The sequence below is a fragment of the Rhinoderma darwinii genome, chromosome 6 (genome assembly GCF_050947455.1).
Source record: "Rhinoderma darwinii isolate aRhiDar2 chromosome 6, aRhiDar2.hap1, whole genome shotgun sequence".
In the NCBI taxonomy this organism is placed as follows: Eukaryota; Metazoa; Chordata; class Amphibia; order Anura; family Rhinodermatidae; genus Rhinoderma; species Rhinoderma darwinii.
The window spans coordinates 144,270,933-144,297,422 of NC_134692.1; the positions used below are offsets into that span (position 1 = coordinate 144,270,933).

The 26,490-nt window shown below is 46.6% G+C and overlaps 1 protein-coding gene across 1 annotated transcript; it reads left to right on the forward strand.

The window, feature by feature from the left end:
- LOC142656047 (uncharacterized) lies at positions 1-25,827 on the forward strand. Its single transcript, XM_075830888.1, has 9 exons — positions 1-1,012; positions 5,462-5,553; positions 7,235-7,290; positions 9,749-9,975; positions 13,635-13,903; positions 16,923-17,048; positions 20,379-20,520; positions 21,730-21,780; positions 25,211-25,827. Exons 1-9 carry the CDS (start codon positions 1-3, stop codon positions 25,474-25,476), a joined length of 2,241 nt encoding a protein of 746 aa, XP_075687003.1. The 3' UTR covers positions 25,477-25,827.
- Positions 25,828-26,490: the final 663 nt, after the last annotated feature.

Below are 26,490 nucleotides of genomic sequence, written 5' to 3' on the forward strand. Positions count from 1 at the left end.
ATGGCGGCTGCGAGAGACGAGCTGAACTGTTTCATCTGCCAGGAGGTTTACGCTAAACCCGTAAGTCTGCCATGTGGACACAACTTCTGTCAGGATTGTATCAGTGAAAGTCTAAACACACAGGACGAGTCTCGATTTTATACATGTCCTCAGTGTGGTAAGAGATTCACTGCAAGACCTTCGCTGCAGAAAAATACAGAGCTGTGCGAACAGGTGGTGAAGCTTCAGTCTGCGCGGGAAAAGTCTCAGGTGCTCTGCACTTACTGTGTTAACCCTCCGGCTCCTGCCGTGAACACTTGTCCGCAGTGCGAAGTCTCCCTGTGTGCTACACATTTGGCTGCACACGAGCCGCTGAAACACAATTTAGTAAATGCCACAAATTCTCTGGAGAATAAAAAATGCTCTGTCCACAATCGTCCCCTGAAATATTACTGCCCTCAGGATTCTGCTTGCATCTGTTCACACTGCTGTCTGTTGGGGAAGCACAAAGGACACCAGGTAAATTCTCTAAAAAACGCTTCAAAGGTGAAGAAGGAGAAACTTAAAAATGATCTCCAGAATTTGCTCTCCAAAACGGAAGAAGCAAAAACAACCATCCAAAATCTCCAGAAGAGCTTGAGCATTGAACGAGAAAAATCCAGCGATGCGGAAAATCAGGTCATCGCAATATTTAGGGACCTGAAGGAACAACTAAATGAACTAGAAAAAAAAGTTCTATCTGAGGTTTCCACGCAGAAAGATGAAGTCTTAAGGTATTACTCCAACCTTATCATGAAACTAGAAGAAAAAGAAAAGGAACAATCCCAGACCATGTGTGATATTAAGAAGATGTTTCGTATTACCGACCCATTATCTCTCCTACAACAAACAGATCCAGACAAAGCGACAACCTGCAAACTAGAGAAAGAAGAGCGGAAGGAGGTTCCACTTATCAAGGATTTTGACGCTGATCTGATCTTAGGCAACACGTACAGAAGTCTGTCCGCAATTCTGACGTTCAACTCCCTTACAGGTAGGAGGATTTCGGTTTTTCCCCAGACAGTCTATTTTTAAAGATTCAGTATATACACATTGATTTACTTAGACATCCCCCAGCCATAGACTTTAATAAGGCATGGGAATGGAATAGAGAGGGACAGGTCATTCAGGAGAAGAGAGACATTTCAATGGGAGATGTGTAATGCTCCAGGGTAATAGAGTATATGCCGTCCAGTAGATAGGCCATAAAAGTCTAATTGGTGGGGGTCTGACCGCTGGGTGCCCCATAGATCCCAAGAACAGGGGAACTAGGTCCGTGTTATAGAGTGCTACGGGAGAAAAGAAAACAGCCGCGGGAAATATTAAAGAAAGACTGTGATCCAGCGCTTGTGCGTAAATAAAAGGAAGCAGAGTTCCAATTTTATTATATATCAAATTTAAAACTATGAATCAAAGTGCTGAAGGGTGTATCGCTATTATATTTCACCGTTTGTAGACTTTATCCAGGTAGAACTCCGCACGGTCAGCGGTCAATAATGGAAAAGAAAGAGACTGGGATGTGGCGCTTGTGCGTAAATAAAAGGAAGCAGAGTTCGCGGGAAACGTTAGCTATATAGAGCGGAGGACTGAAATAATATTCAGTTACTGGCAAGTCACAGAAAAGTTGGACTTTGTTCCGGGTGCTGCTTTTCTTCTCCTGGGTAATAAGTTTCATTGAGGTAGAAATGTACTTCATTCTTGATTTATTTTAGTTAAATTTAACAGCAATGTGTTTCAGAACCGTACTGGTTCCTTCTTCATGTCTGGTCAAAGTGAGAGAAACTAACTCCATTGTTAAAATGAAATACATAAAAGAACATTATTTGTATAAATAAATACAAAAATAAGAATACTGTAAGTTGCAATTAAAATAATTGTTAAAATGTGTCACGGTTCTGGGGTACGTGGACCCACTATGCGGAGCGGCAGCTGACTAGCCAATGGAAAGTCTAAGCAAAAAAAAAAAAGTACCCATATGAGAGTCCAGACAGACGCGAGATGTAGGTGATGCTTTGGCACAGATGATTGAGGGCACAGGTGATGCTTGGCGTGGCAGCTGACACTGGACACGTCAGATAACACAAACACTAGACTTCAGCTCAGGAACAAACACAATTACTGGACACAGGATAGAACTAAGGGACCATTTGCTTAACTAACATGGGAAGACAATGCTCAGGCAAGGAGGGAGAGGGCAGAGTCTATTTTATAGTCCAGGGTGATCATGGGATTGGGTAGGGAACAATTTACTGGTGCACGCACTAGCCCTTTAAGGGACGAGCGCGCGCACCCTAGAAACCACAGACAGATATTGCAGCTGCGAGTGCTGGCGTCTCCTGGGAGGGAGGCGCCGGCAAGTTCTCAGAGTGCTGTGGTCGCGGCTTCTGGTATGTACAGTGTGCTGGCGGTACAGTTCCCCCCCCCCCCCCTACGCCCTCTTCTTAGGTTCAGAGCCTAGGAGGAACTTTTTGATGAGAGTTGGGGCATTGATGTTCTTCTCTGGCTTCCAGGACCTCTCTTCATGACCAAACCCTTTCTAGTCCACCAGATAGAAAAGTCCTTCCTCCTACCCTGTTGTAGTCCAGGATCTTCTTCACCTTAAAGAACCGCTGGGGGCAACTGCAGAACCAGAAGATTTACTGTAGCTGTTCAAAACTACAGGCTTCAGGAGGGACACATGAAACGAGTTGGGAATTCTGAGAGTAGGAGGCAGCCGAAGCTTATAGGATACAGGGTTTATTTATGGCAGGATCTCGAAAGGACCGAGAAACCTGGGAGAAAACTTGTGAGTAGGGGGGTCTTGAGATGGAGGTTTCTAGAGGATAGCCAGATCTGGACTCTGGGAGAAAACGGAGGAGGACATTTTCTTTTTCTATCAGCATACCTTTTCATGTGATCGACAGCCAGAAGACTCACAGACTTGGTTTGCTGCCAAATGTGAAGGAAGGACCCAAATGAAGAATTGGCTGATGGTACTTGGGTTGTGGCTGGCACAGGAAGAGGACCTCAAGGATACTGACTGTACACAATGTAGAAGAAGCAATAGACTCACTTGTATGGTTATTAGAGAATTCGGCCCAAGGCAGAAGCTGTACCCAATTGTCATGACGAAGATAATTCTCCAATATTTGATTAGACCTCTCTACTCGACCTTTAGACTGAGGGTGATAGGCAGATAAAAATCCAGGGAGGGATGCGCCGGCACGTTCTCGGAGTCCTGCGGTCACGGCTGCCGGTAAGTACGGTGTGCCGTCGGTCAGCGTTCGTGGGCGAAACAAAATGTATGTGTCCTTAAAATATAATTTGTGTACAATCGAAGTAGCACAAGGGCCAGAGGGGTAAGACCATAGTGTTATATTTCTATAAGATGTTCACAGGGTGGCACAGATGACAAGTGCGATGCCTGACATAATGGGTCTTTGAGATCAGTGAAGATGCGGGCACACTAAAACAAAAGAGGAACACATACTGAGGTCTTTATTTTAAAATAACGGGAACGCTGTGGCGCGGGAGTCCCAGTGGTCATTAAAACAGTGGGCGGCCAATGGTAGGGGTACATATGTAAGTCCGGCAATGGAAGGTGTCAGGGTTGATATGTCAACGGGGAAGCTGCTACATCAGATAGCGGAGCCATTTATGGCGATATGTGGCCTCAGTGCTGTTGTGGCAAGTGGATCCAGTATCGTGTGGGTTTCCAAGCTCATTGTAGGAACTACGTATAGACAGGCTATGATGTGTTGTAGACAGATGTGTTGTGCGTGTAAGGCGCCGATCTGCTGTAGGATAGAAGTCGTCATTGTTGTGGGCTTGCCACGGAAGTGGGATGAAGATAGATGTGGAATACCACAAAAGTCAAACATCTTTGCAGCTGGATTGAGATGGAAAGTGAAGAATTATTATTTCACAACTTAGGTGTTTTCATAGACCGTTCGCTACGAGGGTGTTTAACGTGTAAATCCACAACTCTTTTGTAGAGTTTATTGAATCTATCTGGATGGTCACAGTTGATTTTATCAATCGGGATGATGAACACAACTATTAAAATTTCCCTATGTGGCTGTAAGAAGAATGTCTTCTGTGTTGAATGAGTTTTAGGTTGCAGTTTGATCCATGTTTATTGAGACGACAGTGAAGACGTTGAATGGCGCTTCAAACATTGCGCCTTGCAATAGATGACATTGAGAAGTGCAGTTTAGGTTGTGCTAGATCTGAAAAATGCTGTTTGTGGATCTGAATTTGCTGCAATTATGTCTGATGCTGCGGACGCATAGGCATTATAGTGTTCCACATTTGAATCTTCTGTGTCAGCTGGTGCCCGTGAATTTATTGGGGATCCAGGTACTGAAGCAGCTTGGTGCTAGGATATTTTTCAGGGCAGGGTTGGTGCCCTGCAAAAGGTGAGATTAGGTTTTAAAGGTACAGTAGACTTGAGTAGGGGGTCACTGCCCAAGATATGCCTATCTGTTTGTAGGATCATCTTAATTCTTTTATGGTTGACAGTATAGGAGTTGACGTATTCATCTTTTCTATTTATTTCTACTGCTTGGGTTGTGGGCAATCTTTTTGTGTGGGGCCCGAGGCTCCCTTCAATGCTTTCGATAATTGTTTTGGGTATCTTTTTATCTCTGAAACGTTTGTTTGGGATGCGAGACTGGCCAATGCAGTCAGAGTTCAAGGTACAGTTTTTCCGTGCTCTTTTATACTGGCTGTATGGTATGTTCTGAAACAGGTTTTATATAGGTTTATGTTGTCTTTATGGATAGTACTGTAAAAGATAGCCCTTATATATTGGTATTCAGACAATTGAAAAATTGTGTGGCTGAAAAAAGATCACTTTCCAAAGCATGAACAGATCATCTATATACAGGAGTAACGTGTGGACCTACCCAGCGGTTTTTCCCATATATGGTTTGCTCGAAATCCCCCCAAAAAATTTGTGTAGTTGGGGCCACTCGTGTCCCCATTGCGGTCCCTTTATGCTGAGGATATATTGACCACTTGGTTACTAAAAGGTACATGCCTCAGGAAATACACTCAGCTTGAAAATTGTTCATTTTTGGATCCTTGTCAAGGAAGGTTTTTAGACTCTTTAGCCCCAGTTGGTGGTCGATATTGCTGTAGAGGGCCGCTACGTCTAGGTAATGAACTATAGGTCTTCAGAACATTTCCGTTGTGCTTGTTCTATGTTGAGTTTGGCTGAATCCTTGATAACTTGGTAGAGTTAGGATGTATTCTGGTAGCAATAGATCGAGATAATGTGACAGGTCCTCCAGATTGAGAGACCATTTGTGCGCTGGATAACGGATTAGTGCCCTGAACGGCGGACTCCCTCTATTAACTCAGAATTTCCTAATAGGGTACCGTACTTCAAAATGGATTTTCATATCTCACTAATCTTTTTAAACACTAGAGAAAATATAACCATTTGTACATTGTGTTTTAGATGTAAAATATATAAAAAAAGAAGAAGGTGCATCTGAAGAGAGTCTGTATGACAAGCCAAAGCAGGAGGTGGACACTGCACTGGGCACTAAGGTAAGGCCGATGAACACTTCATAAGACTCACTTGATCCTGACTTGTGCGGCTTTATCAAGTCCGGGAACATAAAAAGAGGAGACGCAGGATTCAGAAAAAAACAACTCTTCACAGATTGCAGCGAGAATAAGAGCTTTATGTAAATGTTTTGCAATATACAAAATTATTTTATTTGAAAAACAATGTATGAGCCCAGCACAATAATGTATGTCCAGTTATTTATTTTAACATTACCAAGTTCCTACGTGTTGCCGTGTCACTGGATATATTGTCAGGTATCTTAGTAGAGGATTGTCTTGCATCCTCTGGATCAGGGCTATTTGTACGATATCTTCTGTTGTCTTGTCATCTAGTGTACAAATTACCATACAGTGCCTAATTGTCAGTGATACGAAGAACTGTGTCCAAATAACAGTGCGATACTGCGGTCTAAATAACAATGCTACACAGTGCCACACACGGCAAAAAGAATATAATGTGCAGGGACAAATAATGCCTATGGGTCTCTTCTCACTGCTTTTGCACTGTGCGTCGGAGCTAAACTTTGGGAGTATTTCTTGACATAAACCACCGACAGATGCCACTGTATACGGTAGCATCCATCGACCACAGGCTCCCATATTAAAAAATGTATACTGTGCAGTATGCATTTTTACCAGCCTGATGGAGGCCAGAAAGACACTCTTTTTGCCTCCGTCGGGTGTATAGGGGCCTAATAATGTTTGATGCCAAGCGGACACTGCGGCCAATTCAGTCTAAGCCAATACCACCATACAGTGCTCAATACAAACATTAAAACAATTTAATAATAGTGCTATACACCAATATTAAGGGAACCAGTCACTAGGATTTCAGACATTGAACTCTCCTCACCCCTTACTGGCCACTGCTCTTAAAACGTCATTGCCGTCATCCCGTCTCCTAAACTCCTCCTCCAACGGTCTCCAAACATCTCGCGCCCTTTATGGTAATAATCCGGCAGTCTCAATCGCTCCTCTTATGCTCACCCACCACCAAAAACTGGCTCATCCTGAATGCCTAAATCTCGTCATAGATATTGCGCATGCGCCCGTCATGTATTGTCAGACACCCTTCCCTGCTTCGTCCGGGCCTCAAATCTAGTTACTGCGCATGCGCATCCAATTGTATACACGCCCCAGAACAGGACATCGATACGCAAGCGTGGGATTTCATGTGTGCTGGTGGGACGCGCCGAGCTGTCAATCAAAAGTAAGAAGATGGCGGCTTGAGGAATGAAGATATGACTCTTATGCTCATTAGCATATGGCGCAGGAACACTAATAAAACTGAATACTAAAGGTGCAGAGCCGACTTAGAAGATAATTATAAGTTACATAAAAATTATTTTTTACCCACTTTCACCAGGTAATGCTGGATTCATAGGTGAAATTCTGGTGACAGGTTCCCTATAGGATTGCTGGCGGCCGCCAGCAATGGCTGCCATGTCTTTAGGGATGGTGATGCACCCACAAAGGTGGCACACCACTAAGGCTGGCCCACCACTAAGGCTGGCACACCACTAAGGCTGGCACACCACTAAGGCTGGCTCTGCTCTGGATCATTATAAATCAAGACAGAAACCGTCATGACAGATTTCCCTCTCTTATGGCTCTTAGATTTGGTCATCAGTATAAATATATTCCATCATTTTCTCATTAGGATCCAGAGTGTGACGACGTGTCAGTCTGTCCAGTTATAGATGGAAGAACATACAGGTAAGAAGTAACATGACAGAAATGTCCCCTATTTACTGCTGACATATGAAGTGTATGCGTCATGCTCATCGCCAGCGTGCCCATGCGATCAGGACAACAGCTGGAATACACAGTGTAGCAGTGCAGCTACTAAGGGGCAGGATTTGGGCCCAGAATCATATATTTAAAACGAATGTTACAGGAGAAAGTGTCCTCTCTCCTTATTTATTAGGCAAGAAACCTGGAAAAAGGTCTGGGTTGCTGGAGTGGAAGAGAATAGTAAAAGTTCCACTCCGTCTTCAGGACAGTCCAGGGTTTGGGCTCCTTATGAGTCTCATTAGCTGCCAGCTGTGAGGACTCCTTTAAGAAAGACGTGATCTAATCACACAGCGCCCCCAGTCTGATGAAGACGGCATTGCCAGCCAGAGGGAGTGAGAAGTTCTGGTAAGAACACGTTTGTTGTGAGCTCCTGGGCAGAAGGCCTTTCACCCTGATAGCTCGGGAAGCTGGATGTTTAGTTAGAGGCTGGACGGCCAGGGTTTGTATGTTTAGTTAGAGGCTGGACGGCCGGGGTTTGTATGTTTAGTTAGAGGCTGGACGGCCGGGGTTTGTATGTTTAGTTAGAGGCTGGACGGCCGGGGTTTGTATGTTTAGTTAGAGGCTGGACGGCCGGGGTTTGTATGTTTAGTTAGAGGCTGGACGGCCGGGGTTTGTATGTTTAGTTAGAGGCTGGACGGCCGGGGTTTGTATGTTTAGTTAGAGGCTGGACGGCCGGGGTTTGTATGTTTAGTTAGAGGCTGGACGGCCGGGGTTTGTATGTTTAGTTAGAGGCTGGACGGCCGGGGTTTGTATGTTTAGTTAGAGGCTGGACGGCCGGGGTTTGTATGTTTAGTTAGAGGCTGGACGGCCGGGGTTTGTATGTTTAGTTAGAGGTTGGACGGCCGGGGTTTGTATGTTTAGTTAGAGGCTGGACGGCCGGGGTTTGTATGTTTAGTTAGAGGCTGGACGGCCGGGGTTTGTATGTTTAGTTAGAGGCTGGACGGCCGGGGTTTGTATGTTTAGTTAGAGGCTGGACGGCCGGGGTTTGTATGTTTAGTTAGAGGCTGGACGGCCGGGGTTTGTATGTTTAGTTAGAGGCTGGACGGCCGGGGTTTGTATGTTTAGTTAGAGGCTGGACGGCCGGGGTTTGTATGTTTAGTTAGAGGCTGGACGGCCGGGGTTTGTATGTTTAGTTAGAGGCTGGACGGCCGGGGTTTGTATGTTTAGTTAGAGGCTGGACGGCCGGGGTTTGTATGTTTAGTTAGAGGCTGGACGGCCGGGGTTTGTATGTTTAGTTAGAGGCTGGACGGCCGGGGTTTGTATGTTTAGTTAGAGGCTGGACGGCCGGGGTTTGTATGTTTAGTTAGAGGCTGGACGGCCGGGGTTTGTATGTTTAGTTAGAGGCTGGACGGCCGGGGTTTGTATGTTTAGTTAGAGGCTGGACGGCCGGGGTTTGTATGTTTAGTTAGAGGCTGGACGGCCGGGGTTTGTATGTTTAGTTAGAGGCTGGACGGCCGGGGTTTGTATGTTTAGTTAGAGGCTGGACGGCCGGGGTTTGTATGTTTAGTTAGAGGCTGGACGGCCGGGGTTTGTATGTTTAGTTAGAGGCTGGACGGCCGGGGTTTGTATGTTTAGTTAGAGGCTGGACGGCCGGGGTTTGTATGTTTAGTTAGAGGCTGGACGGCCGGGGTTTGTATGTTTAGTTAGAGGCTGGACGGCCGGGGTTTGTATGTTTAGTTAGAGGTCGGATGGCCTAGAGTTTCTTTTGAGCGGTTTTGTAAAACCGCCTTTCATGTATGAAGACAATAAGCTGGTTGTGGCCAATTCTTAAGTGTGCCAACCATCTTACCCTGGAGATGGCGATCCTGTGAGCTAACGTACCCCAAGTTGTCACAACAGCCACAAACCTCTGATCTCCACCATTAACCCCTTAGATGCTGCAATCAATGCTGATCGTAGCACGCAAAGAAAAAGTGTGAGGGGGACCCCCCTTTGATCGCGTCGCAGGGAATCCTTGTACGCGATAGAGGTACATGCCTTATATAGGCATTGAAGGACCCCAGGGGTGTCTGACCAGATTTCCTTTTAGGGCGTTACTTAGTACTGATGGGATTCCCTAACGACTGCCTGTTTACTATCAGTATATAGATATATGCCAGTACATTAAAGTTACAAAATCAAAAATACCCCTATGGAATTAAAAAAGAAGAATTAAATAAGTCCCAAACATAAAATAATCTACACATATTTGGCATTGTCACGACCTCAACAATAAGATAAAATGATTAGTGCTGGGATGCAAAGAAGAAAAATCAAGAAATTAGCCTGGTCCTTGAGGGGTTAATAAAGAAAGATGCAGCTAAGGAGCAACCAACAAAATTTTAAACGCCATTTAGAACCTAGAATCCATGATTAAACGTCTGCATTATTTTCTTTCCAGACTAGAAATGAGATCTGCCGGGCTTTTCCGTTGCACGAAGACTGGGATTAAGTTCCAAGTGAAACATCCTCTGACCATTGAATACGAGTTTGATTCTTGGGAGAATCACATGACACCACTACACAGGGAGGGCTACCTCGTTATAAGTCGTCTCTTTAATATAAAGACAACAGTGCCGCCTGGAGCAGTGTTAGCAGTTTACCTACCTCATGACTTATCCGCAGCAGGTAGGTAATCCGAACACAGAGAAACGGCAAAATACATAGGACAGGGGTCCCTCGTTGTAATCAGTGGGTGTCCTAGGAGCTGAAACATCCCCCCATCTAACATTTATCACCTATGTTGTATCGCAGGGGTAAGAAAACATTTTTGTATGGCGTGCAGATAAAATAAAATAATATATACAGTAAAGTTAAAAAAAATATCATCATTAACCTGATAAATCAATGTTTTTGGTAGAAGTGATATTTCTACATAGCAAATAATTTACTTGTAAGTAATTGAATCATTCATTGTAAGGGGCTCGTTCAAAATAATAGCAGTGAGGTGTTAAATTGGTGAAGTCCTTCATTCTGTGGAACAGGGGTCAATTTTGGCCCTTATTTAAAGGAACAGTGTCACCACAAAAAATTTTTTAATATGTTAAAGATGTTAGTGTTTTATTAAAAACGTTTGGATTAATTTGTATGTTACTTTTTCTTATTTTTACACTTTTTATTCCCTATGGGGGCTGCCATTTTTTTTTCCATTTCTGTATGTGTCGATTAACGACACATACAGACATGGAATACGGCAGCTCCAGTCCCATAGGGACTGCGAACGGGGCCCGTTCCATCCACTAACATGTACGCCGCTGTGTGGGAACGGCACATGCGCCGCTCCCACACAGTTCAATTTGAAATGCGCGCCGTCCGGCGCCATTTTCCTGTGGACCGGAAGTCGCGGCCGGACAGTAAGATTACTACTTCCGGTCGCGGCTTCCGGACTTGTGCACATGGAACAGCGGCAGCAGACGGAGCGGATGGACCGGAGCGAGCGGCGGCGACTGGAGCAGGTAAGGGATTTCTATGTATGTTTGTGTTCAGTGTGTTTACTAGTGTATGTAAACCTTCTACACTGTGTGTTAGCTCAAAGAATGGCGACACACAGTGTAGGAGGTTAGACCGTTCAAACCCCTCGTTTCTCCCGGCACTAACAAGGATAAAGGAGGGGGGGATGCTGAGAGCTCACTAGAGCGAGGGCTTTTTACCCAATTTTGCAGCATAAAGCAATGTGGTTGCTTTACCACATGCAATGCTGCAATTTTGGGAATGGCTCCATCTAGTGACCAGCAATGGGAAATATTATAAATTAGAATCCAATTTATAATATTTCCTGACTCGTGAAAAAAAAAAAAAAAAAATTAGAACAATGTTTAATCACCTATACACTAATTGTTTAACTAAAAAAAACAAAACATGTTTTGCTGGCAACACATTCCCTTTAAGGTAGGCAAATGTTGCTTGTGTTGGATATAGTGCGTTTCCTTCTGAAATACTGGGGAACATGGGTCGTTCCAGACATTGTTCTGATGAAAAACCGAATTTCATGAAAAAGTTGATTGGAGAGGGAAAAACATATAGAAGTGCAGCAGATTATCGGCTGCTCAGCTAAAATGATCTCAAATGCTTTAAAGTGGCGACCAAAACCCGAGAGACGCGAAAGGAAGCGCCAAAACCTGAAAGACGCGAAAGGAACCGGGTAACTACTGTGCAAATGGATGGAAGAATAGCCAAAATGGCAAAGGCTCAGCCAATGATCACCGCCGGAAAGATCAAAGATCTGACGTTACCAGTGATCTGCTACAATCAGAAGACGATTAAGTGAAGCCGAGTTACCAGCAAGAACTCTGCGCAAAACAGACATGTTCTGAATAGGTTAAAGTTTGCCAAGGAATACATTGACTGGCCCAAAGAGAAATGGCGCAACATTTTGTAGACTGATGAAAGCAAAATTGATCTTTTTAGGTCTAGATCTTTTTAGGCCGCAGACAGCATGCTGGACGACCCCCGAATTCAAGACAGTACACTGTGAAGACCGTAAAGCAAGGTGCTGCGAAAATCATGACATGGGGATGTTTCTTATACCACGGTGTTGGGCCTATTTATCGCATACAAGGGATCGTGTTTGAATATATCAAAATACTTGAGGAGATCGTGTTGCCCTATGCCGAAGAAGAAATGCCCTTGAAATGGGGGTTTCAACACGACAATGACCCAAAACACAGCAGTAAGAGAATATGATCTTGGTTACAGACAAACAGGATTGAGGTGATGTGGCTGCCCAATCCCCCGACCTCAATCCCATAGAGAACTTGTGGGGGTGACATAAACAATGCGGTTTATGAGGCAAAACCCAAAAACGCAGAAGAATTGTGGAATGTCGTCCAATCTTCCTGCACTGGATATCTGCTCAGAGGGGCCAGAAGTTGGTCGCCTCCATACAACACAGATGTCCAGCAGTTCTCAGAAACAACGCTGATGACACAAAATATTAGTTCAGTAAATTCGCTTTTATAAACTTACTGCTATTTTTTTGAACACTACTGTATATGAATGAAATACTCAGTGTGCCATGCAAACATGAAAGTCATATAAGACATACTGTTACCACATATATAAATCAACCAGTTAATGAAACTTACATTTCAGTGTGACCCTGACTTTCTTTGCAAAGATTTGTGGTGCGTACGAGGTTACTGAACACCAGCTAGGGGGCGCTGCACACTGGAGAGAGAACGGCTACTGAACACCAGCTAGGGGGCACTGCACACAGGAGAGAGAACGGCTACTGTATACCAGCAAGGGGGCGCTGCACACTGGAGAGAGAACGGCTACTGAACACCAGCTAGGGGGCGCTGCACACAGGAGAGAGAACGGCTACTGAACACCAGCTAGGGGGCACTGCACACAGGAGAGAGAACGGCTACTGTATACCAGCAAGGGGGCGCTGCACACTGGAGAGAGAACGGCTACTGAACACCAGCTAGGGGGCGCTGCACACAGGAGAGAGAACGGCTACTGAACACCAGCTAGGGGGCACTGCACACAGGAGAGAGAACGGCTACTGTATACCAGCAAGGGGGCGCTGCACACTGGAGAGAGAACGGCTACTGAACACCAGCTAGGGGGCGCTGCACACAGGAGAGAGAACGGCTACTGAACACCAGCTAGGGGGCGCTGCACACAGGAGAGAGAACGGCTACTGAACACCAGCTAGGGGGCGCTGCACACAGGAGAGAGAACGGCTACTGAACACCAGCTAGGGGGCGCTGCACACAGGAGAGAGAACGGCTACTGAATACCAGCTAGGGGGCGCTGCACAAAGGAGTGAGCAACTACTCAACATCAGCTTTTGGGGGGGGGGGGCACGCACAGGAGAAACCGCGGCTACTGAACACCAGTTTTGGGGGGTGCACATAGAGAGCTGTCCCAACTTTTCCTTTTACAGAGCGGTTTCTGAGCTTCGTCCTTTCGGCGCGGATCACCAATAGAGAGCAGTGATTAGTTTCGTGCTTGGGGGCACTGAACACAAGGAGAGAGAGAGCAGTACTATCTGTCCTGGTGATCAGTACTGCCAAGTGTATTATGAAACGCCATTCTCTCCCCGTGTTGAGCGCCGCCAAGCACACAACGGTGTTGGACACCAGGAGAGGGAAGTGCGCCAGCAAACCATGCACCGGCTGCCCACCCCTGTTGTATAGATTATATGCTGGATATGTCACTTGGATGTGCACCTAAAGAGTTAATTGTTTGTTTATAACCTTTTACCCTCTCATTTCTAATCTTGCTTTTATGTATATTTTGTACTAACTATTCCTGTCTTTCTGGATTTGTGTTTCCCACAGACTGTGAAGTGTATAAATCGTACATTAAATGTGTCCATTACAGAGACGGTAAAATAATCCTGGAATCACCAACACGGATCGATCCGTCTTATATAACACTGGAAAATCCAAGTTTTTGTTGCCTGGGAGCGCTTGTAGAAAAAATGTGGATGTATATATCAAGTTTCTTTTCCTTCCCTGGAGCGGTACTTATATACGGCAAAAAACTTATGACCAAGTATCTCATTCATCTCTACCTGGTACCAGACCATGAATCACAATTAAAAGAGGTAATAGGTTTTCCATGGGTGCATTATGTTTGATGGCTGCTCTTACTTGTGGTTTCACATACACCAGATAATATATCATAAGGAAAGCTAAATATCTTTATCAGAAGTGCCTGCAGTTGTCGGCTCCTCCACCCTGCAGTCCTGGCCAAAAGTTTTGAAACTGAAAGAAATTTTGTTTTTTACATAGTTTGCGGCTTCAGTTTTTATTGTGGCAATATGAATTAACTCTAGATTTTTATGAAGAGTGATCAGATGAATTGCTGCTTGTAAGATTGCTCCTTATTGGATCATTAAGAACTTCAGGCCACCCAAGAAAGTTCAGCAAGTGCCAGGACCGTCTCCAAAAGAGGATTCAGCTACGGGATCGGTTCAACACCAGCGCAGAACTCGCTCAGAAATGGCAGCAGGCAAGAGTCAGCGCAACTGACCGCACAGTGAGGCGAAGGCTTATGGAGGCCGGCCTGGTGTCAAGGGCGCAAAGAAGCCACTTCTCGCCAAGAAAAACATCATGGACAGATGGACATTCTGCATGAACTACAGGGATTGGACAGCAAAGGACTGGGGTAAAGTTATTTTCTCTGATGAAGCCCCTTCTGACTGCTTGGGACATCTGGAAGAAAGATTGTCCGGAGAAGAAAAGGTGAATGCTACCATGAGACCTGTGTCATGCCAACAGTAAAGCATCCTGAGACCATTCATGTGTGGAGTCGCTTTTCGTCCAAGGGTGTGGGTTCAATCACAATTTTGCCTAAGAACACTTCCATGAATATAGAATGGGATCTAAACATCCTCCACGAGCAACTACTCCCAACCATCCCGAAGAAACTTCTCCCAACCATCCCGGAGAAACTTCTCCCAACCATCCCGGAGAAACTTCTCCCAACCATCCCGGACCAACTTCTCCCAACCATCCCGGACCAACTTCTCCCAACCATCCCGGAGCAACTTCTCCCAACCATCCAGGAGCAACTTCTCCCAGCCATCCAGGAGCAACTTCTCCCAACCATCCCGGAGCAACTTCTCCCAACCATCCAGGAGCAACTTCTCCCAACCATCCCAGAGCAACTTCTCCCAACCATCCCGGATCAACTTCTCCCAACCATCCAGGAGCAACTTCTCCCAGCCATCCAGGAGCAACTTCTCCCAACCATCCCGGAGCAACTTCTCCCAACCATCCCGGAGCAACTTCTCTCAACCATCCAGGAGCAACTTCTCCCAACCATCCCGGAGCAACTTCTCTCAACCATCCCGGAGCAACTTCTCTCAACCATCCAGGAGCAACTTCTCTCAACCATCCCGGAGCAACTTCTCCCAACCATCCCGGAGAAACTTCTCCCAACCATCCCGGACCAACTTCTCCCAACCATCCCGGACCAACTTCTCCCAACCATCCCGGAGCAACTTCTCCCAACCATCCAGGAGCAACTTCTCCCAGCCATCCAGGAGCAACTTCTCCCAACCATCCCGGAGCAACTTCTCCCAACCATCCAGGAGCAACTTCTCCCAACCATCCCAGAGCAACTTCTCCCAACCATCCCGGATCAACTTCTCCCAACCATCCAGGAGCAACTTCTCCCAGCCATCCAGGAGCAACTTCTCCCAACCATCCCGGAGCAACTTCTCCCAACCATCCCGGAGCAACTTCTCTCAACCATCCAGGAGCAACTTCTCCCAACCATCCCGGAGCAACTTCTCTCAACCATCCCGGAGCAACTTCTCTCAACCATCCAGGAGCAACTTCTCTCAACCATCCCGGAGCAACTTCTCCCAACCATTCAGGAGCAATTTGGTGATGTGAACAAGGCTTTTTCCAGCATTATGGAACTCCATGTTACAAGGCAAAAGCGATAACTAAGTGGCTCAGTAAACAAAACATCAAAATTTTGGGTCCATGGCCAGGAAGGTCTTCAGATCTCAATCACATTGAGAACCTGTGGTCAATCCTCAAAAATCGGGTGGACAAACAAAAACAGAAATTGTGATAAACTCCAAACACTGATTAGGCAAGAATAGGTTGTGATCAGTCAGGATGTGTCCCAGGAGCTGACATCCAGCATGCCAGGGGGAATAGCAGAAGTCTTGAAAAAAAAAAAAAAAAGGGTCAAAACCATAAATATTGAGTCTTTTCAGAAACTTGATGTATTTGGCGATAAATGTTTAAAAACGTATGAAATTCTTATAAATTGTACTTCTGTATACCATAGATCTAAAAACACTGAAACAGCAAACTATGTGAGAACCAAAATTTAGGTCAGTCTCAAAACTTTTGGCCAGGACTGTACACAGCTATTATGGGGCAGGTTTCTGTACCAGAGTTATGCCAAATTTTGAATGGTAAATCTGCCCCAATCTGTTTTTCCAAGGCAATTACATAGTCAGCTTAGGGCTGGGCAAAAATAAAATAAAACTATTCACGTTAATTGGCGATTCTTGATTTTAATTTCACTTAAAGAAACAAGAAAAATGTTCAGCTGAGATACGTGTAAAAAAATTCTGCCCCAACAACTTTATTATAATCTATACCAGAAAACGGTCTTCAATGATAGAGGAATCCTACGCCCGCTTGGATGGTGTGAATTCAGTCTGTGGGGCGTAGCAAGGTAGAGACCCCCACATCAAACTACCCCCATAGGAAAATGTATACTCACCTCTTCACTACCCCGCTCAGCATGCCACGGTTTATAGATGGTCTTTGAGCCGGGCAGCATCAGGACGTTGTATGTGACGCAGAATGCTGAGCGTAGAAGCGAAGAGGAGCGGTGAGGTGAGCATCCATTTTTTTTTTGTCCAATGGGAAACGGATGACGCAAAACCAGCGGAGAGATGAGAAGGATTTATTAAGGGCCATGCGACTCTTTAACAAATCTGTTGCATCTTATGATAGGCCAGTCTTAGAAAATCTACCCCACAGATGAAGCAGCAATAAATCTATAGAATACATGGCTCCAGGAAATGTGTGAAAAGAACCAAATATTTCTAATAATTGTATATTTAATGTTCTCATGTTAATATTATCCAGGTTATTCATACAAAGGAGTGCGGGAATGGATTTCACTGGGTTGATAAACCGGCCTATATAAGAAGTGCCTACACCACAAAAATATACTTTGTGTCAGGACCGGAGAGTTCACGTATAACACCCAAGGTAAAAAGTTTCAGCACCCGGACCCCACGATCCAAACTTTAGAGATGTCTCTGACAATAAAACTTCGATTAAAGTTTAGTTCCCATTTAAAGGAATTCTATCATCGATTTATAAAGTGCACGGCATCCTACTGCACCCGCTGATTGGCACCACACGAAGGTCGTCACCACGCGGTACCTCTCAGGACTTTGAATGTAGCGCACAATTTTGAGCGACATGTTTTATAAATTGTTGACAGAATTACTTTAAGAACTTCCTATTTTTTGAATAAGAAAAAATCCCAATTCCTCCTTTCACAGCTGTTTTCGTTTTTGTGAACTCATAAATTGCGTCTCGCCTTTGTATTTTTAACTTTTGGTTTCCAGCCGGGTTCCCACGTAGCGTAAACGCTGCAGAATTTCTGCCACGTAATTCTGTGCGGAAATTTCACATTTACAGTAGCAGCAAAGTGAATGATATTTAGAAAATCTCCATCCCACTCGCGGAAAAAAACCACGCAGCGTAAACGTTAATAAATTGACCTGCGGTGCGGAATTTAAATCCGCAGCATGTCCATTTATGCTGCATTTTCGTTGATTTACTGTTGCGGGTTTTCTCCATTGAATTCAAGGTGGATGCAAAACGCGCAACAGAAAGCCAAGTGTTGCGACTTTTACAGCAGAGTCGCAGCGAACCTGCCGCATAAATCGCAACTCTGGAAAAAAAACAACAAAAAAACAACAACATACTTACCCAGAGTTCCATGCTTCTTTCCCCAGTCCGGCCTCCTGGGATAACATTGCATCACATGTGACCGCTGCAGCCAATCACAGGCTGCATCGTCTCATGGCCTGCAACGTCATTCCAGGAAGCCGGACCACGCACAAAGAAGAGGGAGGGGGTAAGTATGAGCATTTCTTTTTCCGCCAGAGCTGCATTCCGCAGCGGAAATTCCATCCGAAAAACGGCACCACAACGGTATCCGACCCGTTGGAACCCGGCCTAATGGCGGATTTTTTCAGTTTTTCAAAAGCCTTAACTTTTTTCGTAGATATAGATGTGCGAGGGCTTGGTTTTTGCACTGATGACAGAAATGGGGGCCTTTCTTATACCCCAGCTGTCATAGAAACCATCGGCACCTCGCGATTGCGTCACGGGGCTGCCAATGGGGTGACAGAGGGAGCGCCCTCTCTCTGAAACCACTTAGATGCCGACGTCGCTATTAACCACAGCATCTATGAGATTAAAGAGGCTCTGTCACCAGATTTTGCAACCCCTATCTCCTATTGCAGCAGATCGGCGCTGCAATGTAGATTACAGTAACGTTTTGGTTTTTTTTTTAAAACGAGCATTTTTGTTTTAGTTATGACCATTTTTATATTTATGTAAATGAGGCTTTCTAAAGTACAAGTGGGCGTGTTTAAAAGTAAAAGTCCAACTGGGCGTGTATTATGTGTCTGTACATCGGGGCGTTTTTACTTGTTTTACTAGCTGGGCGTTGTGTATAGAAGTATCATCCACTTCTCTTCGTTACCACCCAGCTTCTCGAGAGATCACGCTGTGACGTCACTTCCTGCCCCAGGTCCTGCATCGTGTCGGACGAGCGAGGACACCGGCACCAGAGGCTACAGTTGATTCTGCAGCAGCATCAGCGTTTGCAGGTAAGTAGCTACATCGATTTACCTGCAAACACCGGTGCTGCTGCAGAATCATCTGTAGCCTCTGGTGCCGATGTGTCCTCGCTCGTCCGACACGATGCAGGACCTGGGGCAGGAAGTGACGTCACAGCGTGATCTCTCGAGAAGCTGGGTGGTAACGAAGAGAAGTGGATGATACTTCTATACACAACGCCCAGCTAGTAAAAGAAGTAAAAACGCCCCGATGTACAGACACATAATACACGCCCAGATGTACTTTTACTTTAAACACGCCCAGTTGTACTTTAGAAAGCCTCATTTACATAAATATAAAAATGGTCATAACTTGGCGAAAAATGCTCGTTTTTAAAAAAAAACAAAAAACGTTACTGTAATCTACATTGAGCACCGATCTGCTGCAATAGGAGATGGGGGTTGCAAAATCTGGTGACAGAGCCTCTTTAAACAGGCAGGATGGGAGATCCCGCCTGTTACCCCCTGGGAGAGAACCTGAAGCGCTGAGCATGTGGAAGCTCCACACGTCACTGTCCATATATATATACTGTGATATCAGGAGCTATAATGCCAGTCCCGGCTAGAGAATCACAAGAGCTAAAAACGCAATGTGAACTCCTCCTTTTTACTTGTTGTCATTTTACTTGTTTGTTACTTTCTTAATTGTAAAGCGCTGCAGAATACTTTGGCGCTATATAAATAAAGATTATTATTACTCTTCTGCCTCATCTCTCTCTGCTTTTCCTGGTGAGATGCTCCTGCTGTGTTCTGCACTCCCAGCCAATCAGATGTCTTCCAAAATCGACCTCTCCTCGCACAGCATGCAGCCTTAGGAATTTTGAGGCAGATTTTGACCTGCCTGCACGCCGTTTGCCGCGACTTTCACTGCGTTTTTCGCTCAAGTCCATTGAGCGCCACAGGCAAAAACACAGTGAAATACGCTTTCTCTGCCTCTCATTGATGTCAATGGGACGTCTGAAGCGTAAACGCCCGAAGATAGGGCATGTCGATTCTTTTTCCCGCGAGCGAGAAAAAACGCCTCCGCCTCCCATTGACATCAATGGGAGGCATTTTTGGCGCGTGTGAACAGGGCCTTAGGGTATGTGCACACACAAACTCAAAAATGTCTGAAAATACGGAGCTATTTTCAAGGGAAAACAGATTGTGATTTTCAGAAGTTTTTTAAGCCACTCGCGGTTTTCACAGCCGTTTTTGGAGCTGTTTTTCTATAGAGTATTAAAAACGGCTCCAAAAACGGCTGAAGAAGTGACATGCACTTTTTTCTTTTTTGAAAAACGGCCATGTAATAAAACGGCCCGTCAGAACAGAACAACGTTTTTCCCATTGAAATCAATGGGCAGATGTTTGGAGGCGCTCTGCCTCCGATTTTTCGGTCGTTTACGGCCCAAAATAAGCCGTGTGAACGTACTCTTACAGTCACAGAGAAGGCAGCTGCATCTCCCCCTCCTCCCTGTCAATGATTTATTGTATTACTCTAGACCAGCGATCCCCAGCCTGTGTCTCTCCAGCTGTTGAAAAACGTCCTAGCATCCCCTAAGGGAGGGAAAGGGAACTACAGGCTGCTGGGAATTTCATATATGCATTACTGATTTATAAAAAGTATCTGACCACTGCATAGATGAATTGTTTGACCAGGGACGGACTCTTACTAAAGGGTTCTATGTATTTGTCATTTCAGGAGCTGCATTTCCTCTTTACAAAGCCGACAGCCCATTACCCGTACTCAGATATTCGTATAGATAACAAGGAGACACGCATCAGCCTGAATATAAGAGAAAGAGGCGAAAAATACAAGATCTGGGAATGTCAGCTGGAAGATGGTGAGAAGCTTCATCTAAACGCTATACCCTGACCATAAACATATCGGGGGAGTTTTAGGTCCTGTTCCCACAGAGTATTTTGCTGCGGAAACCGCGGCCAAAAACGGCCAAAATTGACTCCCATTGATTTCAATGGGAGGTGGAGGCGTTTTTTTTTTACCTCTTTTCTGCCTCAAAAACCCCATTGAAATCAATGGGAGACGGAAATAAACGCGTTTTTTTTCCGTGATTTTTGACGTGTTTTTTCGGCAAAACATGCTCGCAGTTATTCCATCTTTGTATTCTGTTGAATAAATAGCTGGGCTAAAAAGCCACAAAAAAAGCGTCACAAATCGCATCAAAAAACTCAGTGTGAACAGGGCCTTAGTAATATTGGTGAAACATAGAAGTGGTGCACCAGTCTCTCCCTCAGAGCAGCGTGCGCCAGTCTCTCCCTCAGAGCAGCGTGCACCAGTCCCTCCCTCAGAGCAGCGTGCACCAATCTCTCCCTCAGAGCAGCGTGCACCAGTCCCTCCCTCAGAGCAGCGTGCACCAGTCCCTCCCTCAGAGCAGCGTGCACCAGTCCCTCCCTCAGAGCAGCGTGCACCAGTCTCTCCCTCAGAGCAGCGTGCACCAGTCTCTCCCTCAGAGCAGCGTGCACCAGTCTCTCCCTCAGAGCAGCGTGCACCAGTCTCTCCCTCAGAGCAGCGTGCACCAGTCCCTCCCTCAGAGCAGCGTGCACCAGTCTCTCCCTCAGAGCAGCGTGCACCAGTCTCTCCCTCAGAGCAGCGTGCACCAGTCTCTCCCTCAGAGCAGCGTGCACCAGTCTCTCCCTCAGAGCAGCGTGCACCAGTCCCTCCCTCAGAGCAGCGTGCACCAGTCTCTCCCTCAGAGCAGCGTGCACCAGTCTCTCCCTCAGAGCAGCGTGCACCAATCTCTCCCTCAGAGCAGCGTGCACCAGTCTCTCCCTCAGAGCAGCGTGCACCAGTCTCTCCCTCAGAGCAGTGTGCACCAGTCTCTCCCTCAGAGCAGCGTGCACCAGATCCATCAACTTGGGTACTAACCCTGTAGCCGGTCATAAGTGTAAAAACAATGGTGGCAGAAAAGCGTCTACAAATATGATAAATTAGTCATCGTCGCAACTCTGAAGCGCTGCGCACATTTCCCAACACATTTAACAAGTGAATCGTCATAAAAAAGTTACTTATATTTTATTTTCATCACTTTTAGACGACCTGGAAAGATTGTCAAAGCCCGGTGATGGGCGGACGCTGCCCGCAGGTACGTTCTCCACTTTGACATGGTTTCTAAGCGTTTTTTCTCATGCCATGCAATAGGCGGTCCACCCTGCGTTGTATTAGGGACTGTTCACACGCAGTGTTTTCAGGCGTAATTCGCCTCGAACTACGCCTGAAAAAATGCCTACAAACATCTTCCCGTTGCTTTCAATGGGTTTTACGACGTTCTGTTCCCACGAGGCTTTTACGCCTGGAATTACAGCCGGAAAACGTCTCCAAACCGGCTGAAACCATCTGCCCATTGAATTCAATTGGTCTTACGGTGTTGTGTGTAGACGGGCCTGTCACTTCTTGGGACGTAATTGGAGCCGTTTTTCATTGACTCCATGGAAAAAAAAATCTAATTACGTCCGTAATGGACGCCGCAAAAAACGCGAGTACTTGTCAAAACGTCTGAAATTCAGGAGCTGTTTTCGCCTGAAAAAAGCTCCGTAATTTCAGACGTAATTGGCGTTGCCGTGTGAACATACCCTTAGGGTATATTCACACACAAACTAAAATACAGAGCTTTTTTCAGGCGAAAACCGCTCCTGATTTTCAGACTTTTTTTTTTTTTTAACAACTCGCGTTTTTCGCAGCGTATTTTACGTCATTTTTTGGAGCTGTTTTTCAATGGAGTCAATGAAAAACGCCTCCAAAAACGTCCCAAGAAGTGACAGGCACTACTTTTGACGAGCCGTCATTTTACGCGCCGTATTTTGACAGCGACGCGTAAAATAAAGGCTCGTGGGAACAGAATATCGTAAAACCCATTGAAAGCAACGGGCAGATGTTTGTAGGCGTATTAGGGGCGTTTTTTCAGGCGTAAAACGCCCGAATTACGTCTGAAACCACTGCGTGTGAACATACCCTCAGGGTATGTTCACACGGCAGCCTCCGTTACGGCTGATATTACGGAGCGGTTTTCAGGCATGTGCAGCCGATTTTCGCTGCGTCCATTACGGACGTAATTGGAGCTGTTTTTTCATGGAGTCAATGGAAAACGGCTCCAATTACGTCTCAAGAAGTGACAGGCACTTTCTTTGACGCGGGCGTCTTTTTTACGCGCCATCTTTTGACAGCGGGGCGTTAAGAAAATGACCGTCGGCACAGAACATCGTAGGACCCATTCAAATGAATGGGCAGATGTTTGCCGGCGCTTCGGAGCCGTATTTTCGGACGTAATTCAAGGTTAAAATGCCCGAATTACGTCTGTAAATAGTGTGTGTGAACCCTGAGACTCTGCTCTAGCAAAATGTTGTGCTAAAAATTGAGGCAAATCTTCATATCAATTTGGCATTTTGAACCTCCCGTAGCCAAGCCCCAAAATATTGTGGCTGCTCCTTCTGGGGGCGATGCGTCTGGCACTGTGATGGGGCGATGCGTCTGGCACTGGGATGGGGCGATGCGTCTGGCACTGGGATGGGGCGATGCGTCTGGCACTGTGATGGGGCGATGCGTCTGGCACTGGGATGGGGCGATGCGTCTGGCACTGTGATGGGGCGATGCGTCTGGCACTGTGATGGGGCGATGCGTCTGGCACTGTGATGGGGCGATGCGTCTGGCACTGGGATGGGGCGATGCGTCTGGCACTGGGATGGGGCGATGCGTCTGGCACTGGGATGGGGCGATGCGTCTGGCACTGGGATGGGGCGATGCGTCTGGCACTGTGATGGGGCGATGCGTCTGGCACTGTGATGGGGCGATGCGTCTGGCACTGGGATGGGGCGATGCGTCTGGCACTGGGATGGGGCGATGCGTCTGGCACTGGGATGGGGCGATGCGTCTGGCACTGGGATGGGGCGATGCGTCTGGCACTGGGATGGGGCGATGCGTCTGGCACTGTGATGGGGCGATGCGTCTGGCACTGTGATGGGGCGATGCGTCTGGCACTGTGATGGGGCGATGCGTCTGGCACTGTGATGGGGCGATGCGTCTGGCACTGGGATGGGGCGATGCGTCTGGCACTGGGATGGGGCGATGCGTCTGGCACTGTGATGGGGCGATGCGTCTGGCACTGGGATGGGGCGATGCGTCTGGCACTGGGATGGGGCGATGCGTCTGGCACTGTGATGGGGCGATGCGTCTGGCACTGTGATGGGGCGATGCGTCTGGCACTGTGATGGGGCGATGTGTCTGGCACTGTGATGGGGCGATGCGTCTGGCACTGTGATGGGGCGATGCGTCTGGCACTGTGATGGGGCGATGCGTCTGGCACTGTGATGGGGCGATGTGTCTGGCACTGTGATGGGGCAGCTTTTATGGGTAATTCCAGGGTGTTTTTGAACAAATTTTTTTAATGTTGGAGGGTGAACATTACAAATGAAGATGAGGATGGAAACAGATGGTTACCTGCGATGTCTGCATGGACCGGTGTCATCCTGTCAGAAAATGGCTGACACAACAACGTCCTCTGTATTAGCGGGTTATGAGGAGATTCTTCCACTCACTCACCATTACGTGCCAACATTTGTAAACTCTGCATGGGCTGACTGTATGCCGGGCTGAGTGAGTGGCTGGGCGGGCTCTATGCCGGGCTGGGCTGACTGTATGCCGGGCTGAGTGAGTGGCTGGGCGGGCTCTATGCCGGGCTGGGCTGACTGTATGCCGGGCTGAGTGAGTGGCTGGGCGGGCTCTGTGAGTGGCTGGGCGGGCTCTATGCCGGGCTGGGCTGACTGTATGCCGGGCTGGGTGAGTGGCTGAGCGGGCTCTATGCCGGGCTGGGCTGACTGTATGCCGGGCTGGGTGAGTGGCTGGGCGGGCTCTATGCCGGGCTGGGCTGACTGTATGCCGGACTGGGTGAGTGGCTGGGTGGGCTCTATGCCGGGCTGGGTGAGTGGCTGGGTGGGCTCTATGCCGGGCTCTCTCCTCAGCGCTGACATTTCTTAGTTCGACGCTTTTTACCTTAGTTCGACGATCTTCCCGCGCATTTAATTATCTGCCAATCATTCTTTTGACCACGCCCCCTATTTCCCGTTTACCTCAGGACAGGAACGTTCCAATCCGCGCATGCTCCACGCTGGTAGGCTTATACAACCCGAAGCGAGATTGCGTCACTCAGTGCTGCTCAGCGCATGCGCACCTTGTCCCACAGTGGTCACTCATGACATAACCCTTCTTGCTGATATCCTGTAATGTCTCTTCTTCCCCTAAAAGCGACCTGCCTCGGACCGAGATAATGTCTCCCCTATAACGACATGCGTCGCTCATTTCAATGTAAATGAAAAAGCCCATGTTTTATGACTTGTGATTTTATTCCTTATATTAGGGGTGCCCCTCCCCCCATTTGCTGACTTAGGGAAGTCTTTAGCGGCCTCTGTTCAGCCATATTGCTGCATGGTATATACTTTCTATAGGTCCCCGTCTCCTGAGCGCAGGATGTAACAAGAATTTTTGGAAATATGTCAGTCGCTCGTTCTATTTGTCTTTTTCAGATTCAACAATTTTCGTAAGAAAGAACTATAAGAAGCTTTGCGCTAGAATGCCGCTTCTTCCACCGATCCTGCTGGATCTGCGGGTCAGAGGGGTCATTAACGGGGACGAGGAGGACGCGCTCTTACGCCCCAACTTATTGCCCTCAATACAAAATGATACGTTACTTAAGATGATCGTCCAGAAAGGAGCAGAGGAAGAATTCTGCAACGTCCTGAAGGAAAGAGACCCCCGACTTGTAGAGGACCTGGAGTCAGCAATGGAATGAGACCCGCAGCGGCCGCGCGGCACAGCGCCATCAGTGCCGTCTCCACCGTCTAGGGAGAATCTCCGTTTTTGGGGCAGCTTGGTGTATAACTACAGGGGATTTTATTCCAGAAATCTGAAAATGTTCCGGGCTCCGTTTTAATGGGGAGAAACCATGACTGTGCGGCCGCCCCTCACACGGAGACCGGGAAACCACCGTCCCAGCGGCCGCCCGACCATCGTTTTACGGCTGATCCTTCTGACGGGTGAACGGTTTACCCAGAACTTTTCTATCGTTTTTTAAACAGATTTTATTGTTAAATATTTTTATAACAATTAAATTATTGGTGTTTTTTTTAACCCTTTGAAATAAAAGCGAAAAAAGACGATTCCGTCCCGAGGGACGCGGCTGATTTAGGGCGTTTTTTTGTGCTCATTTTATTCTTTTTTTCTTGTTTGATTTCTTATTTTTTGTTGAATTTTTTTTTTCCAGGAAAAGTCGTCGTCGGGTGAAATTTTGGGGTACAAATAAATTACTACAGGAAAAACGAAAACATAAAAATAAGGGTAAAAATGGAATTCCATCATTTTGCTATTTTTTCTATACATTCGTTTTATATTACATGTATTCGTACTACTCATGCACACGCGAGTATTCCAGCAGCACGGAGGCGCCATCGTACGGCGCCCGTCTATCAGCCCGTCCTCCACGCCTCCTACAGATGTTTATTCAGTCCGATTCATAGAAATCCAAAAAGATAATTCACGTTCCATCGGACGCCACGTCCCGGAGGAGGCGCAGCTTCTAGGGGAGAATATCTCCGTAATATGGAGTAACTGCAGCGCCATCGTACAGGACCATAAGGGCCCGGTGCACCTGATGCGGCAGGTTACTACGACATTAGTCTAGAATATATTATATATGACCTGATCCTCACTTGCAGGTTCCCCTCTTCTCTAGATCCCTGGCATGTCCGACCATTACGTAAATCCCAGTTGATGACATCACCAGATTTCCTTTATGACATATTAAAAG

Bases quoted from the DNA above. Each gene is read 5' to 3' on its own strand.
- LOC142656047 (XM_075830888.1), top strand. From the start codon at position 1: ATGGCGGCTGCGAGAGACGAGCTGAACTGTTTCATCTGCCAGGAGGTT. The intron at 20,521-21,729 runs GTGAGAAGCTTC...CATCACTTTTAG, and splicing joins GGAATGTCAGCTGGAAGATG to ACGACCTGGAAAGATTGTCA. The intron at 21,781-25,210 runs GTACGTTCTCCA...TGTCTTTTTCAG, and splicing joins TGGGCGGACGCTGCCCGCAG to ATTCAACAATTTTCGTAAGA.